The sequence below is a fragment of the Pantherophis guttatus genome, chromosome 1 (assembly GCF_059756535.1).
Source record: "Pantherophis guttatus breed Tessera chromosome 1, ASM5975653v1, whole genome shotgun sequence".
NCBI lineage: Eukaryota > Metazoa > Chordata > Lepidosauria > Squamata > Colubridae > Pantherophis > Pantherophis guttatus.
Window position 1 is genome coordinate 302,336,808 of NC_142063.1, and position 19,229 is coordinate 302,356,036.

General features: G+C 37.1%; 1 protein-coding gene across 1 annotated transcript in view; it reads left to right on the top strand.

The window, feature by feature from the left end:
- Positions 1-17,895, top strand: part of MTA3 (metastasis associated 1 family member 3) — a 125,490-nt gene extending 107,595 nt beyond the window's left edge. Inside the window, exon 19 of the mRNA XM_034427684.3 lies at positions 17,191-17,895. Coding sequence (XP_034283575.2) covers positions 17,191-17,341 — 151 coding nt within the window. The 3' untranslated portion in view covers positions 17,342-17,895. The remainder of the gene's footprint in view (positions 1-17,190) is intronic.
- Positions 17,896-19,229: the final 1,334 nt, after the last annotated feature.

Here is a 19,229-nt window from a genome sequence, read left to right on the forward strand (position 1 = left end):
AGTCTCCAATATCTAAGAGAAGCAGGTGGATTTAGTTTAGGCTTATATGCATCTAAGAACTTAGAAAAAAAATGTGCAGCTCAGCCTCATTTATCCCAAGAATTTGAGAACAGTTGAAAATTGGAATGTCATCCTGAGTATCTACTTAATCATTTGTTTGGAAGAACTGACAGCTTCACATTTCTGATTCCTGCAAACAAAACCATCTGTACAAGTGGGGTAAACAGGTTTTTTAAAATCAAAGTAGAACTGTAATCATATCCCATCCTCTTTTTGTGACTGGGTAGGTCGGTCTAAGATGGTTGAGGCTCAGTTTTGTGATCTAGTTTGAGTTTGGGTTAATAAATTTGAAGAAGTGGACAAAGAATAATTTTGGTGTGGCTTAATTCAGCTACCTGTTTGTTGGTGCTTCCTGATTAATTAAGGTGGCCAGTGAAGTGACTTGCAGTTGGGTTCAAGTGATGATGGTGATGGCCTCTAGGGATAGGGTGGTATCTTTGGCTCTGAAGAACATGGTGGTGTTCTTCATGATGAAAAAGCCAATCGAAAAATCATTGACAATTATCGTACTGTCTCTAACCACTTTTTAGGGAGCTTTGTTGAGAGGTTGATCTAACTGCAATTGAAGAGGACTCTAGAAGTGGGTTATCTAAATCTCTTTTAGTAGATTTCAGGCTGGGATTCAATATGGACAGATATAATAATAATATGGACAATATGGACCTGAGATGGAGGTGCCATATCCATTCTTATGCTCCTTGAACTCTCAATGGTTATTGATAGTGTTGACCATAGTGTTCCTCTGGATTTGGTTTATGGATTTAGGGATGGGTTAATCATCATCTACAGTAATAGTGATTCTCCTCCATTTGGCATCGGTTTCAGTTGGTGTTGGCTGGAGTGGGAGAGATGTTACTCTCTAGGTTTCTCCTTTATCGAATATCACAGGGTTTGACATTCCCTTCTTGCTCAACATCTTTAGAAAAATGTTGGATTATCTACAGCTTTTTGGTTCAATATCATCAGTATCTTAATGATATCTCATTATATCTTCTGATCCCAGGTCAACCAAGTGAGGCTGTTGAGGTTTAATTCCAGTTCTTGTGCAGATTTGGGTAGGGAGGAACCAACTCTGACTGAATGTTACTAAGACTGAATGCAGGCAAACATTATGGCCATTTGAATTTGGGAATATTCCATCTTTAACCTTGGAAATGATTGCACTTTCTTGTTCAAGAGTGTGCAAAATCTGGGGAATCTTCTTGAACTGTCAGTTGCTGTTCAATGAGAAGGTGGAAGCTTTGGCCAGGAAGGCCTTTGCATAATTCTAGTTATACCCTTTCCTGGCTCAGGACGTCATAGTCACAGTTTGATAACCGAGATGCACTATTCATGGGATGCCTGTGAAGTCAATTTGGAAGCATCAATTGGTTCAGAATGTAGCAGTCTGGGCAATTACGGGCATGCTTCATGAGCTATACAGTTACTAATTTGCTTTCCGATGCAAATCAAGATGCTGGTTATGACCTATAAAACTCTGCATGGCATAAGACTGATTATCTAAGTGACCACCCTTCAAATGGTGTCTGCCTGGCCAGTATGAGCTGACAGGGTGGGCATGCTCCTTCAGTCAAATAGTGTCATCTATTGGGGTCCAGGAAGTATCTTCTCAGTTGCAAAACCTGCCCCCTGGAACGAAGTCCCCCAGATGTACTTGTGACTTCCACGCTGATACCATTCCAGAAAGTCCAGAATACCTGGATGTTCTGCCAGGCCTTGGATTAAGGTGGTCGGGGCCCTGGCAGACATGCTTAGGGGTATAAGTATTTTTAGTACACTCACTATCTCTTCTTATTCTTTATTCCTTCATTCTTATTTTTTGTAATTATATTATATTATATTGAATTTTCCTTTTTTGCTTAGCTTTTTTGTTCACTGCCCAGAATCAGTTTGCAGCTGGGTAGTGCTTAAATTAAATAAATTAAAGTAAACCAATTACAGAATCACAACCATCATCTAGGTTGTTTTGATTTCCCCTGTGACCTCCCCAGCTGCAGGGCATTGTTCTTATTAGGCTGATGTTTTTCTAAAGTAGATACATTGAATGTGAGCACACGCAGATCCCTGATCTCTTGAGATCCAGGGCAATTAGAGCATATGTGCATTTTATTCACTTGTATGTCTAATCCAAGAAGCACCAGTTATAAGTAATAAATATATAGTATATGTTTTATCAGCAATTTTCATATCTATTTGTTAAAGCCTAAAAGAGACAATAATGTGGATTCAGTGAGGGACTTAGGGACATGAAGGAATCTTTCTTAAAAGAAGTGTGGCCTCTTTTTTGTTTTGAAGGCTTGCAGCTTCCCTCAGGGAGGCCTTGCAGGGGGCACAAATGGCTAATTTAAGGGAGCAGCCCAAGTAGACTACAATTGGGATTGGCAACTAAGTAGGCAGTTACTAAACAAGGACTACTCAGGCCTGACTTGAAGGCCTGAGTAGACCCTAGCGACTACTCCCTAGGATCATACATAAAAAGATCCTAGGGAGAAAGGAAGTTTTTTACTATCCTATTTCATTCATAAAGCTACAAAGCAGTTGCTTTCCCAGTACATAATGGATTCAGCTCATACCATCACTAGGTATGAATCAGATAAATCCTTTCCTAAAATTCAGGCGAACCACTGCCAGCCATTGGAAATCAGTAGTAGCCAAACTGGCCACTTATTTTCAAGCCCAAGTCTACTATGTCACAGCCATATAACATATAAATCTATTACTCTGATCTGATTTCTTCTGGCATTGTAGTCCAGGGGTGTCAAACTCACATCATCACGGCGGCATCACGTGATGTATCAGGACTTTCCCCCACTTCACTAACTGGGCATCCAGCCTATGAGCCGGGAGTTTGACAGCCCTATCATAGTCCATTCTAGATGGTCTTCTTCTTCTTCCTCCCCTTCCTCCTTCCACCAACCTCCTCCTCTTCCTGCCTTGAATAGGGTGCATCCCTAGCTGTTGACTCTACCCTACTGCCACATTTCTGTTCCTTCTCTTCTATATACACATTTTAAATGAAGGCCTCAGATGGAAAGTGTCCTTTGAGTTCTTAGTTATGACCTAAGTGGATGGATAGGAAATGGACAAGGTTATGCTTATTCAACTCGCTGCTATAGAGTAGCATATTAAGCTCAGAATGTCTGATGATCTGCATTTAGTAATTCAAAAATAGTTTGCCAACTAGGCATGTGAAATAAGATTTTGAAACTTCAGCCCCACATGCATGTACACACACATAAAACACATATACTGTACAGAGACAGAGGGTCAACATTTGGAATCCACTAATTAGTTGCAAATGTCCTTGGATTCTGATCTACAGGTGTTATAATAGGCTTAGGTAATATAACTTTGTATTTTATTTTTTGTGTGTTGATTCTTAATGTACTGGTATAACATTGAAGGAGGGTTTGACAGCAGTAATAATCATTAAAAATAAACATAATGAGGAGAGAAAATATATGTGCGTGTTTGTCATTCACCTGATTGCTATTCCAACTTAACTATACACAACAAAAACACAGATAATGAACCATTCTTTGCTATAATATTTGAAGTTTGTTTTTATTTTTGTTTGTTTGTTCCTGTTTCTGTCAGGCTATAGGCCAAACCGGGCAACTAGTTGAAAAGAATAATAAAACTAAAGATTGAATGATAACTTCAAACCAGAATAAAGCCGTATAATTACATAAGACCTGCTGGATCACATCAAAATTAAGAAGTTTAGAGACAAAACCAGGAAAATATCTATTTTAAACATTTTGCATTCAAAACTGAAATATAAAGTTCCTATTTAACCATCGTTCTCCATTAATTGGTTTCCAATCAGCTTCACTTGTTTATCATAAATTCTCCAGAAATATATGTTTAAAAGCTGTAACATAAGTAGCCATAATTCTAAACATTTCCTTGATCAAATTAAAGCTTCATATTTTTATTTTTAAGTTTTTAAAGATTCACTTTTTATATTGCAGATGCTGTTCTCTTAATTAAAAGATCATTCTCCCTGGCTAGTCACTCTGTGAATTAAAAAAAAAAAAGTAAAAATATAAGGGCAGGCTAGGATTATGCAAGGCAGGGAGCTATTAATGAAGAAGAAAAAGCTCACTATGAACTTCCTCCATTCCTCTAAATACAGAACTTGTTTATTCAGACAATTCAATTGTTATATCTAGTCTGGTACAGAAGTTAATTGGCACTTTTGTGTGTATTTATCTCTTTGATTATTGCCATATATATTAAATATTAAATATTTATTAAATTTATATGCCGCCCCTCTCCGGAGACTCTGGGTGGCTCACAATACATTAAAAAAAAAAAACCATTCTAAAAACATTAAAAAGATTAAAAAACATTGAAAACCTTAGAACGCATTCACACCATTCATGGCCAGATCTCACCAGATCACAAAGTGAGATCAACGGCCCCAGGCCTGCCGGAAAAGCCAGGTTTTCACCGCTTTTCGAAAGGCCAGTAGGGTGGGGATGGTCCGGACCTCAGGAGGTAACTGGTTCCAGAGAGCTGGGGCAGCCACAGAGAAGGACCTCCCCCGCGGGCCCACCAGCCGGCATTGTTTAGCTGACGGGACCCGGAGGAGACCAACTCTGTGGGATCTTACTGGTCGCTGGGAGCTATGCGGTAGAAGGCGGTCTCGAAGATTATATTATCTTTAATACCACAACCTAGTCTTATATAAAACAGAAAGAGACCCTAAGAAGAATCAGCATTTAATGGCCACAGTCTTGACTGATAATTTTCTCCTGCAAATCTATGACTATAGACCTCTTTATGTATTTAGAACTTTGTATTATATCAATAATACATTAAGTTACTTATTGATATTAAGCAGTAAGTAACCTATTGACATTTATTTGCAACTATAGTGCAGGGAAAGCAATCTATATTTGGAAGCAAATATATGGAAAATTGGACATGGGGTGTTTGAACACTAAATAGTACTTTGCAGTGTGATTATTTCATATATTGGCTGTCAGACATTCAATACGGTATAACAATGTTATATAGTACTGAATGTTATTTATAACAATGTAATAAATAAATCAAGTTATGATTTATGAATTATGAATTAATTAAGTTATGAATTAATTATTATAAACCTATGTTAGAATATGGTGGCTTGCAGTTGGGGTATGACTAGAAACTGCATATTCCCCTGAAGAAGTGGTTTTTAAGAATTAAGTTCTGCATCTGTAGTGCATTGTTGTACAGCCATTTATTAATTTCTATATATTTGTAAGGACTTCAAGATACCATCAATACACTTATTTATTTAATATGTCTCTATTTGCAACAAAAAGCTTTGCTTTAGTTTTTTTGTCCTCATATGAAAGAATTGTAATAAAGACTCATTTTTTTAGCATGGTCTCAGGAGCTTTGGGACAACATGATTTGGACTTTCCTTGTGGTGAGAAAGATTCACTAATAAGGGTCTCATAGCTTGCCCACTAATGCCCACTGTCACAATGACAGTGATAATGAAATGATAATGATAATTTCTCGCCTATGAGGATGGAAGTTTTTAAGAAGAGATTGGACAGCCATTTGTCTGAAATGGTATAGGGTTTCCTGCCTAAGCAGGAAGACTTTCAGTTCTGTTATTCTGTTCTGTTCTATTTGTATTACTGTGGAAAAGAAAGGCCCTTATTTTTAATTTTTGAATCATAAATGCCATAGTAGACTTAAATAAGAGTCTCTTCATGATATAACACAAAGACTGGATTATACACATTAATTTTAGCCAAATCTGGTTCAATTAAATGAGTTAGAAAATGAATAAGAGGAAATCCTCCAAATTTCTCTGCCTCTATAAGAATTTTTTTAAGAGTGTGGAAATTAAAAAATACTCTTGAAAAAACACGCACACACACAAAGAATGAAAAAAAAAAAAGATAACCCTGACAGTGGGAAGCTAAAAACAAATTCAAGTGAGAGCTGAAGTAAAAATTAAGAGTGGCTTTGTCTGCTATACAACAATCCTGTTTGTTGTGGCTACCTTTGTGTTATATTGGGGTTATGTTACTAGCAAACATAACAGCATATAAAAGATAGATTTTCTACTGTAATATTTATTCGTGTACATCTGCCTCATTGACTTTGGCCTGTTGGATACCAAAAGCCATGCATAATTTACACGTTATGTATTACTTCACGAAGCAATAGTGCAATATCCATCTTTATCCCACAAACATGATTAAAAGCCAAAATAAGGCCTCCCCAAAATTCTATACAAAAAGAGAACAAAATTGCAGGTGTGATATGAAAGTACGTTTGGTGGAAATCCTATTTCCTTCAAGTATTACCTTCTCAGAACAAACATGGAGAGAGATAGGATAAAAATTGCAATATTATTTCAAAAATAAAATAGATTATAAAGAAATTCACATAAGAGCTTGGCTGTAAGTAATAGGTACAGTGGTGAGTTGCTGCCTGTTCGTACCGGTTTGGGCAAATCGGTAGTTCTGACTATCAGCTGGCCCCATCTACCCCCCCCCAATCCTGTCCTATATTTCCTACTTTCTGGCTCACCTGATTCACGTGGCACAGCTGATTTCCATGCCTCTGCTGTTCTACTCACCGGGGCTACCTTAGAAGGTAAGCAGATGAGCTTCAAATGGCTGTAGTTTAATGCTGCGTGGAAGTGCGTTAGGCGTGCACGCCAAGCATGCATTAGGTCCACGCGTGCTCACAGAACCGGTTGTTAAACCAGTTGCAGCCCACCACTGAATAGGTACATTTAAAAAAACTGCCTCTGTTTTATGATACTACTTTTGGGGAATTATACAATAAATTTGAAGGGCTGTCTGAAGAGCTTGAAGAGTCCAGCTGATTGGACTCCAAGTTCAATAGTCCATGTCCACTTCTCACACATTCTGAAAATCTCCTAAAGAATGCCAAGTTGCTATTCCTGTAAATTATGGCAGAAGTTTCAATCATGTTAGCCTACTTATAATTTTATACATCTGTTTATGAGAAGCATCCCAAATTTATATCCATATATGCCTAAAGAAATTTATCTCTCCTTTTCGCTCCATTATATTCAAATTAGGATTTGCTTACATTCTCCTCACACGGGTTTCTAAGTCTTGAAAAACTAACTGTTCCTTGCATTCATCACTTTCCAGGACTTTAGTGAAAAGGTATCCATCATCCCATCATTAATTCTGATTAATGTTTAAGGGCATTCAAAATTTATGTTGTTTTTTGAAGAGCAGAAGTATGGATTGATAATGTATGAAAGCTGAGCAAATGCAGAAACAAAACAGTAGCTCATTCAATTCTGTTAAGTGAACATTGTTAAGAACAAGCTGAACATTCTATTTACTGTTGTTTTTAATGATGTAAGATCATTAAATTACAAAATAGGGTACATATATGTGAAATAAAATATTTTCCAAGTTTGGAGATATTTCTCTCTTTAGGAATTTTTTTTTTTTTTTTACATCACTTGAATGTACTCTCTGGTTTGGTAGATCTTTTAAGCTGCTGTGTTCAGCAAGTTCCTTCAGATCTGAGCCCATCATATATTAAATCAGGAGGACTGCTAAGATTCTGAACTTTATCAAGGGGACAGAACTCAATCCATGAATTCTTCTAGAGTCTTCATGTGTTCATAAGAAAATGCTTGAAGACAGCTACAGTCACATGTACTATTAGATGCATTATTCTTAATATTTTTTCAGTTTTAATCAACTTTATGGACACAATTAGCACAGTACTGTATAAATCCAATGGTTATTTCAGTAGACTTTCCTTCAATGGGCCAATAAAAATATGCCTAGAACAACTTTTGAATGACTCAATGCTTGTTTCATTTCAGTGCGGAAGCAGTTAGAAATCTTCTCACGGTAAGTGTCAACTCTATTGTGAACATATTCAGTATAGCGCCAGCATGATCTTCCATTTAATATAAGTCTGCTGATCATACCTTTTAATGTTAGTAAGAGTGGCCACAATGATATCACATTAGAGAAACACTTAATATAAAATAGCTTTTGTTCTTAAAAATAGCTTTTGTCTCCAAATTATTGCCTTCTCTACTCTCTACTCTTTATTGTTCTATCTTTATGTATAACATTTGATCCCCACTACTTGCAAAGGATTCTTTTAAGGAATCCTTTGAAGTATTACTTAATCTTGCTGTAGTTATTCTTGAACTACCCACTTTGCGGGGGTGGAAGGGATATTGCTATCATTTCAGTAGCAAATGAGATTCATCTGCATTTGATATTATGAAGTTTGCAGTATTTTCCTCATCCATAGATCAGAATTTTATAATCTACAGCTAAACTAACTATTCTGGAAATAAATCCTACTCAATTCAGTGAAACTTGTATTTCTGAAAAGAAACCTATATAGAATTGCATATCAAGATCCCAACTCTCAGTTTCATTAGTCTTCAGCAGTGAAAGAAAATATTGTATCGCATTAACATTATTTCAAATTCATTAGTATTTGTTAAATAATGCCTTTGAAAACACACTGTGTATTGTTCTGTGAGTGCACATCCAGATGACTATATTTGTGTGAGTGTCTCTCAAGAACCAGAAATATCCAGAATTATTCAGTAAGACAACCAGAGCTACAACTTGTGCATACAAAAAGTTCCAATGTTTTTCCTCCTCAAAAAGGAGTGTTCAAGTTGGAAATGTCATTCAGATCTTGGAGAGAAAAATTCAGAATTAAGGTGAAAAGATAGCCTTTTCTTTCCTTGAGTGCCCATCTGCACAGCCCTGCTTCACTAAGAAGCTTTAGAGTGTGTAAGCATGCAACTTACTGTTACTGCACTTTCAAATCTATCTACCATAAACATTTCCCCTGATTAAGTGAACATACAGTACTTCTAGTGACATTGATTAAAATTGTAGCACTTCCTTTCTTAAAATGCTTAACAATCTTCTATATATGGGCTGATTCATTTAGTTATTTCACCATGAAAGATACTGGAGGAATCTGTATTATCCTGATAGTGAACTGTGTCTTTAGTCTGAAAGATTCAAATATTTAGTCTGGTTAGAAAACAATCAGATAATTTCATTTATTTATATCCTCAGTGCTTGTACTGCTTCAAAACATCAATCTTTTAAAAGGAATATTTGGGAAAAAAACACATTCTTTTTAAGGTTTTAAAATCATGCCAGTAATTTTGTGGAAGCATTGGGTTTTGTGAACCTAGTTGTTATACAGTCAGGCAATATTTGCAGTGCCAAAAACAAAGGCAAAACACACATGTACACAAAGCTGTAATAAAGTACCAAGAAACTAGATGATAAACTGTGTCAGAGTGAACCTAAAAAATTAGGCATTAAATCTCAAGTGAAATTTGGCACGTACAATAACGGAGGAAGGGACCCTTTATATATTAACTGAAGTCCTCCAAGATGTTTCACATGAACATTTGCAGTTGCAATTTCTGAAAAAAGAAATTAGAGAGTAATGAAGAATGCCTCCTTTGAGTCATGTTCAATTCTAGATGATTTCAGGGAAGTGTACATGCAATTTTCTTGGCAACAATTCAGAAGGGATTTGCCACTGCCGTCTTCCTGGATATTTTCAGACTTCCTGATCTAGCCTGGAGCCCAAAGATTCTCTTGTATTTTTCAGATCAAATTTTAAACAGTTCCAAGTCTGCCTAGCAAGGATTTCCTCCATTCTCTTTATAATTTTATTCTGCAAAATATTTTTAGAATGTTATCTTTTTTCTGTGCAGAAGATAGCTCTGATAGTTAAAAATAAGTCTGAAATAATAAAGCAAAGAGGGAAGTATGCTTTTCTCAATACCCTCCATACAGGTATCCCTAAATCCCTAAATGATTCTTCAAGCTTTTTTTCTTAATCATTCTATGCTATTATTCAAGGGCAATATATAGTATTTCACTAATCCATGAAAGTAAAAAGAAAGGAGTGGAAGAATGTTACATATAAGTAACATTCACTTATATGGTTATTGTATTTCTGGATTTTCTATGGAGTGCCTGCCCTAAGATTCCTGGGAAAGCTACTTTATTCATGATATATCTTTGTATAATAAATAATCTTTAAATACTTAAGAGTTTTTGGATCATTGTCTAGAAAACATAGTGTTCTTCTATGTCATAAAGATTCACAATATAAAGCATTGCGGGGGTGGAAAAAATATTTAAAAGGGTTGACAAGCTTATTAGGTTCATCATTCACTGAAACCCTCATCCTCTTCCTTGTTCACCTTTGTCCTGCAATTCCCACAGATCCATTGAGACTAGTAAGTAACAAGAAATAAGCTCAGCACTTCACTGGCTTATGTCCTTTGGCCTTTGATTCAGTTTCACACTGGAATAAATTGACCAATATAATAAACTAGTATTTTATAAAAAAAAGTCAGGTAAATGCTTTAAATTTGATTCTTGGTTCTAAAAAGACTGCAGCACCTCTTCTATTTTTGTTTATTTATTTTTGGTGCTATCAACTCATTGTTGACTACTGGCAACTGCCTGTACTAGTCTCTGTAGTTTTCTTGGCAAGATTTTTCGGAAGTTGTTTGCTATTGCCTGCTTCCTAGAGCTGAGAGAGTGTGACCGGCGTAAGATCACCTGCTGCAGTGGTGGGTTGCTACCGGTTCACCCCGGTTTGGGAGAACTGGTAGTAGTGGTGGCAGGAGGGTCTGTCCACCTGCTCGGATGTCATCAAATATGCTTTGCATATGTGCAAAAGCTTCTGCGCATGTGCAGAAGTGGCACACACATGAGCGAACCAAGTGTGAGCGAGTGAGCAAACTGGTAGCAAAGGTAAGTGAAACCCACCACTGCCCTGCTGGCTTTGTGCCTAATTTGGGACTGGAACTCACTGTCTCCTAGGTTCTAGCTTAGTGCCTTAACTACTATACCAAACTGGCTATATCTCTTTTACAGCTCTCTGGATTTCAGAATTGAATTTGAATACAAATTGTCCTGCAGAGCCAACTAGTCTAAAAATTAATTGTGTATGGGGCATCTACAGGTTGTATATGTGGGTTTGTGTATCAAATAGTCATGATGGTGATCATGGTCACATATAGAGAGTAAAGAGGATTATCTTGCCAGAGAAAGGGAAGATCCATTATAAAAACAACCAAAAGGAAACATAAAGCTTTATACAGATTGCTTTAATTCATAGTAGAGATCTCTGTTTAGCTGCAGCTTCAGATAGAGTGGGCCAAAGGAATTAAGGCAGGGGTGAAATCCAGCAGGTTCTAACAGGTTCTAGAGAACCGGTAGCAGAAATTTTGAGGAGTTCGGAGAATCGGCAAATACCACCTCTGGCTGGCCCCAGAATGGGGTGGGAATTGGGATTTTGCAGTATTCTCCCCCTGGAGTGAGGTGAGAATGGAGATTTTGCAATATCCTTCCCCTGCCATGCCCACCAAGCCTCACCACGCCCACCAAGCCACGGCAACAGAACCGGTAGGGAAAAAATTTGGATTTCACCCCTGAATTAAGGTGTATATTTCATTACAGCAGTTGAGGAACCAGGGAGCCAATTGAGAAAGGATAGAGTCCTATAGAGGAGCAGGGCATTTTTAAACTTCAGAAGTTGTAGAGACTCTAAGAAGTTCAGAGACTCAAATGATACATGATCAAATATGAAGGATAAGATAAAGGCATAAGGAACAGAATTAGCTATTATGTGCAAAGCTGAGTCAAACTTTTGGCATAGACTTTTCCTTCAGCATTTGGAAAAGATTAAAATACAATACAGACACATTTATGCTAAAAAAAATGCACATTCCTTTTTTTGACTCCCTCTCCCCTGCTTTAAAAAAAAATTGCCATATTTATTTATTTAATTAATTTATATACCACTAGAACTATTTCCAAAGAAAGAATGGTCAGTTTTTAAAGTGTTATTTTTTAAGACAGACAGAAATTTTCCAATATTCTTCTAGATTTGTTGAAGATCGTCAAAGAGAGAAAAATATTCCCGAATAATAATGAAGTGGCTGTTCATCTATTTATATCAGCTTATTGCGATGCTTAAAATGATGGCCATGGAGCTAGTCTCCTGTGTGCTTGCTTGCTCTTGAATATCATAAATTGCAAACTATTCAGGTTGTCAACCATAATAATATCACAATGGCCCGAAGGAATTTGCTTTTGTATTCCTATTCCTTCCATGCTAAAATCATGTTTACATCACTCTGCAAGAATGAAACAGTATCAAGAATTTATGGGACAGCGTGAAATCTGTGCCTAGCAACATCTCTTAGATTGTCCCAGATTTCAAGCTGCTTTTCAGATTTACAGGTAAAATAATGGTCCCTGGAGTTCAGAATGTCATTCAGTGTTAAACAGAAGATTCTAGCAGCAAACTAATGAACTGTTTACTTCTTAAAATTTCACAGGATCTAAAGTTGGGCAAGGCCATCAATCAATCTGGGACCCTTAGCTTGTCATCTCCAAATAGGTTTGACAAAAATTCCCTGGGGAGCCATTGCCAAGCATAATGTATAAGACTGAGGTAAATGGACCAGAAGATGGTTCAGATTCCTACAGCATGTTTTCTAGTCATTTCTAGGGTGCATAAAGAGCATTGTGTCTGTTTTGAGGCCTCAGTCCAGAGCTGCAAAAACAGCTTGATCAAATTGAGTCACTTCGGTGGTAGTCCAATCCATTCTGATGCTTGGATTGGCAGCTTATTATGCTTACTTGGAGAAATGTCTCACCTTTACTATTATCCTGACTATTGATTTCTCCCTTCCTCCATCTTGGTGCCTCATTATATGCATGGGTCTCTAGTTAATAATATCTGAAAAAGAAAGGATAAGCATGGTAACCGTGATAGGAAAAGAACAGCTAAAATGAACATCACGATTCACGCCAGGCTAACACTCTAGCATTTCAAGCCAAAAAGGAAAAATATGGCAGTTGGCAAAATTGTGTTTCGCTATCTTTTGTTAAGAATTTGTATTTGAAATGTATGAATGTCTTCATAAATGGGATAAACTGTAAAACCTATTTCATTCTTCAGTACAAGGTGTTTGGGATTTTAAACATGACAATATGTGAGAAAAGCAAAGCTGATAATTATTCGCGCTAGTTTTTGGCTCATTTATTCATAGGGTTTATGTGTTGTTCTAATCCAAAAGGATTCTGACGGATTACACTGCTCTCTTGCAGTAAGAAAGTTAACAATACAAATGAACTAGCATAACAATGTAGTTACAATTGCTCTTACAAATCCTTTGGGATCGGAGGAACAACCAAGCACCAAGGAAAAACCCATGATCAGGGCACATTACCCATAGCAGCATCACTCCTAGTGCTCCTTTAAAAATCCAGATTTATTAGTTTTACAGCCCTCTCTAAGTGGTTTATAGGGTCAGTATATTGTCCCCAATAATTTGGGTTCTCATTTTACTGACCTCGGAAGGATGGAAGGCTAAGAATTCCATGGCACATATAATATAATGAGAACCCATATTGTTGGGGGCAATATGCTGACTCTGTAAACTGCTTAGAGAGGGCTGTAAAGCACTGTAAAGCGGTATATAAGTCTAAGTGCTATTGCTATAAGGGAGACAACTAAGGCAATAGTGATGTGCATGGATAGTGGTTCCATGTACTAAGTAGTTCGAAAGATTTACTATTTATTTGTTAGATTTCTTTGCCACTCATCTCGCCTCAGGCAACTTTTTTTATTATGACACCCTCTTTTCCCAGACTAGCATTCTGTTTTTTAATACCAAAGCACATATGCTTTACATGCCCAAGCACATGAACTTGTCTTTCGATACACAAAGCAGCATGGTCTCCCAGTACATGGATCTCTGAAAAGTATCTAATTAAATCAGGGGTGAAATCCAGCAGGTTCTGACATGTTCTGGAGAACCGGTAGCGGAAATTTTGAGTAGTTCAGAGAACCAATAGCGGAAATTTTGAGTAGTTTGGAGAACCGGCAAATACCGCCTCTGGCTGGTCCCAGAGTGGGGTGAGAATGGGGATTTTGCAGTATCCTTCCCCTGGAGTGGGGTGGGAATGGAGATTTTGCAGTATCCATCCCCTGCCATGCCCACCAAACCACGCCCACCAAGCCACACCATGCCCATCAAGCCACGCCCACAGAACCGGTAATAAAAAAATTGAATTTCACCACTGAATTAAATTCATGAGAATCTGGCAGTCCCTGTCCTCTGCTCTATACACTTCAGGAATTCTCAAAATAACAAGAAGGGGCAACATGTAATCCCCCCTATTCAAAAATGGCTTCTCATAAGAGCACCAAATAATATGTTTTATTCTTAACAGTATTGAATTAATGGCCACTGTAAATTTTAAAAAAGGATAAAGAAACAGGAAATTGAAGTTCCAAGATTGGAGACATGTGCTGTCCCCAATTATTGCCTTTTTGATAAAAATATATTTCAAAGAGAAAATGAGCTAGACTCCTTATCTTCCTTCTTCCTTCTTTCATTCTTCTTTCATTCAAAACTATAACAATACTTTGTCAAGCTATCTAATCACAAACAGCATGTTGAATATAAGTAGGGCATCCTACCGTCCAATAGATAATCATCTTCTGTTAATGAAAATCAAATTTAAAGAGCTCAAAAGCATATGTGTGCAGGGATGTCTGTACTGTTTGGTCAAAAAAGTCACAACAGTACCACAACAGTGTGATTTAAACTGTGTGACATGTCCAAAAATGGGCAAAATATTAATTGTACCATCATGGTGCTTGCAAGCATACTCACCCACATATTTCATAGCCTTGATAGATCACACTTACATTGAACCAAATCACCATTTAGAGTCGACTAAAAGCACCTTAGTGTCAATAGCAATGCAGCATTTTCTGAATAATTTCTATAATACTTTTATGATGGCTCAATTCCTATCTGGCTTCCAAGCTGCCTTATTAACCATAATGAACAAACTGAATAAGGGCACAACAACGGTTATATCAAGAAAATAGGCTGGCTGCAGGAGGGCAATTTTTTATCTGGCTCAGTTATGTTCAAATATTACTGAAAATACTTCCTCTGAATGCATGAAATGATGCATGCTTGTGACAGAATTCCTGGTGACAGTATCAAGCTTGTAAGTATACTCTCCTCTCCTCTCCTCTCCTCTCCTCTCCTCTCCTCTCCTCTCCTCTCCTCTCAGAATTCCCTAGCAGCTCCTAGGAAAGAAGTGAAGAGAAAATAATAGAGCATAATATTACAGAGAAAATGTAAGGTCTACTGGTCTCCCACAAGACCATATTCCAGCATATGTAAGGAGCCTGAATAATGTCTGAATTGCAGGTGTGGTTCAGGCACTATGCAGGCAGCTATTTCTGTATAAAAGAAGTGTCTGGTCCCTCCTGCAGCCAAAGCATTGCCAGAGTTTAGGATGTAGTTCACTACAGCATCTGACAGGGAATAGGAACCTGGCAAACACCTGCCCCTGATCACTTTATCAATGAGATTGTGAATGAGGGATTGAATATCAATTTGTACAGTGAGACTCAGATCAGGAAAACACTGAAAGTTAGAAAGTTTAAGTTTAGTAAATGCTGAGAAGGATGGAGGCTGCATCATGTGGACTTGAACTTTAGAAATGATGAGGCAGATATCTTCATGTTGTAGTTAGTAAAATATATTGAATGTAGACGTGTAAGTGGTCCACTAAAAGCTTTATTTACCAAAATTTTATTTAGCAACTTCAATCAATCAATCAATTAAACCATGAATCAGGTTATATACAGGAAGTATTAATGTCCCACCTCACTATTTTTTGTGGCTTAAATAGGAAGACTTGACTATAATATGCACAATCTTATGCAGGCTGAACACAGAATACTCCCATGGTATTTCCTCATCACAATGATGGCACTGTTTGAACAACATACTTAACTCAAATCATATCTTCTTACTGGTAAGGTTGGCAGAGTATAATTGCATTAATTGGATAAAGAGCTGCCATCTGGGAGATGCATAATTCCTGCTCATATCTATTATGACCTTTCATGGTATTCAAGGAGTCTGGGCACCAGGAGGATAACTGCAAGTCTCGGTTGTATCTCTAGCTTCTTCCTTGATGGCTAGATGAACATTACAGTGACTGGAAAGTATGTTCTCTGTTGCCCGCCCTTGCCATTGAGTTCTGTAGTGAAGTAATGTGTTTTTTCAGCATCTCTGTATTTCCATATGTCTGTACCTTTTTCTTGAAGGACTGTCTGAGCTAGACAGCTCAGGTACCTCAGTGAGGTAAACTGCCTCACAGTTGACTGGGATTTATTCTTCGTTTGACAAAGCTGCTTTTTGCTATTTAAAATTATTTATCTTTTTAATTATTGGTTGTGTTTTTACTTTTTTAATTTTAGCCACCCAGAGTCATGTATGTGTGATTGGTGGTAACATCAATTTATTAAATAAAATAATAGTTAACTTGGAAAGAGTAGTTTACAATAAGACAGTTCCAGTTAAAGTTAATACCCTCTCCATGGCTGTCTGCATTTTGGTTTACTTAACATACTAGTCCAGAATTTGACACAATAACTTATTGTATCAATCCAACCAGATGTGCATATAATGGCAGAATTTGTACTTCTTTCTGAACAAAAGTACATTTTGGTTTTGCCTGAAGTGTGAAAATTGCCAGTGTTAAATTGTTTAACAAACTATGGCTAAAACTATCAATGGTATAGATTGATGATGAATTCATTCATAGGGGAGTCTTCTAAAAATTATGTCAAATTTTAAACAAATGAGTTCAACTATAATTATATGTGGTGGTCTATTTGAAATTGGGCATAAGTAATGGATATTTTCTCAAATTTTGAGATATTAATATGATGCAATTGAACAATTAGATCACTAATTTTAGTTTTTTTAAATGTATTTTATATCCAAAAAGGTGTGGGTTAGGCATTAATTTGAGATTGTATCATATTTACTGTTTTGTAAAAATTGAGATATTTAAAACATGTCACATTATTTATACAAGGATTTCAACTTTTTTCTTCCAAAATGATTCCTCAAAAAGTTATTTCCTTTATAATGTTTTCTCTGATCCTTCCATCAATTATTAACATTCCTCTTACAGACATAAGGACGATGCAATTATTCTTAAATAAATGACTTATCCCTCCTTTTGTCTATTTTCTTTTTCCCTACAGAAAACGTCGTAAGCAGTTTACGCGATCACAGCTGAAAAGAGCTTGTAGAATGCCGTGCACTTTAATTCTGAGGAAGGCAAAGTCCCTTATGACTCACAAAGAGACTCAAGAGAATTTGAGCAGTCATTCACAGATGAAGACACAACAGTGAAACTTCCTCTTTTGTGGTTATTTTAAAAAGCTCCGCCATCCAACCCCCCCCCCTCCATAATGAAACAATTTTGGAAGCTGGGCAGAAGCCTGTTGTTTTCCGGGCAAGTCTGGGGCTTATTTTACTAAGGAAGAAAACTCAGATTGGAGTCTTGTCCTAAATGCAAAAACAACTTTGCGATCAAGCAAACAAGGATATTGAATGATTTACCTAAATGTCTCTTCAGTGCGCTAATAATTGCAGCCTCTTTTCATTGCTGAAGAAACAGAAAATGCCTTTTTTTCAGGCAGATTCAGAAAATCTACTGGTTACTGATGAACTTTCTTCTGCCAAGACTCATCTCATAGTGATAATACATTTTGTGTATTCAGAGAAGTGCTGCCTTTTAAAGGTCTGCATATATTGCACTAGCCCATCCTAACTTTGGAGCTATGTCTGTTGAAGCACAATTGCCAAATTGCATTGCCTAATCTTTATTTTAAGGTGCTGTCCTTGAGACATAGCAGTTTCATCAATGCAGAGAATCTAATCTATTACTGAAGTGGAGAGGAGGGGGGGGAAAGGAGCAAAGCTGTCTGAAAATCAGCATATATGGTCTGAATTATACATCCAAACATCATCAGTAAAGATCTCTAAAAGTTATTTTTCTGTTATATCCTGAACAGGAGCAATGCTTCACTGTGTTTTTTATGGATAGCAACTGCTAGGGCTGAGAGTTATTTCTTTAATGGAACTTTAACTCTCTGTCTATCATTATTTATAGAAACAGATGCATAATTTAGTGGTCCTCTCCAGTAGCTCAGATAAACAAGGTTCCCCCTGGATAGTTGATGGGAAGTGGCTTTGAAAAATAAATTGTAATTGCCTAGGTTGGAGAAAGACATACATCTCAACGGACTCTCGACCTAAAGCAAAGCAGACCCTGCCTCCACTCAGCTCCACCTAAGATTTTTTCCACATGTAGCCTACAGAGCTCCTTTCTGTAATCCCCCAGATCCATCTTTCATTTAGACTGCAGCTAAACACCAAGAACAATGTCATCTATCTTGAGTGGAGCCAAATCCCTCTAACGCAGTGGTGAGAGTTTATAGTTCACTATGGCAGGCAGGCAGGCAGACAGGTTTTATTTATTTATTTACACTGTTTTGGTTTCTATAACTGTCCTTCAACTCATTTTTCTGATAGGAGATATTCTGGACTATAGTCAATATGAGGCAACTTTAGATTCTGGTCATGGATACACCATGAGATGACTTCTTCAGACTGCAGGCAATAAAAACATAAATTTTGGTCCCAAATATTCATGCGGAGGTCCCCAAACATTTCTCTTCGTTGGAGGGCAAAGTTGCAGCTGTGGAAGGATGATTGAGTTGCCTTAAACTTCTCATAATCCAGCTCTGCATTGAGATTTAGTGGTAATCCAATTTTGATATGTAAACTTTGAAAAAAAAATCCTTTTCATGAAGGACAATCAGTTGTAATTCAGAAATATCAGGAAGGTCACAGGTTGCTCACCTTGTTTCTGTTTTGTTTTGTTGGTTAATAATATTAACTTGTATCTTGATTGGGACTTACTTCTATTCCTGGCTCATAAGTATTCATCTAGAACTCTCCCTCTTCCTCACCTTTTACAAAGCTTATTAGCAAAAGGCAGAAGTTTGGCATTTTTAATAAGTTATGCCATACGGAAAGTCCCTGAATGGGAAAAGCTCATTTCATTATGATGTAAGGCTTACACCTTAGCAGTAATGTTTTTGCTCTCTTTTCCAGATGACATGTGCTAAATGGGATTTTATATCCCTATTCCCTTATCAAAATAAAACAAATGCATTGAAGCGAATCATGATACTCAGTGTGACCAACTTTGTAACGGTGGTGATGGTTTGGC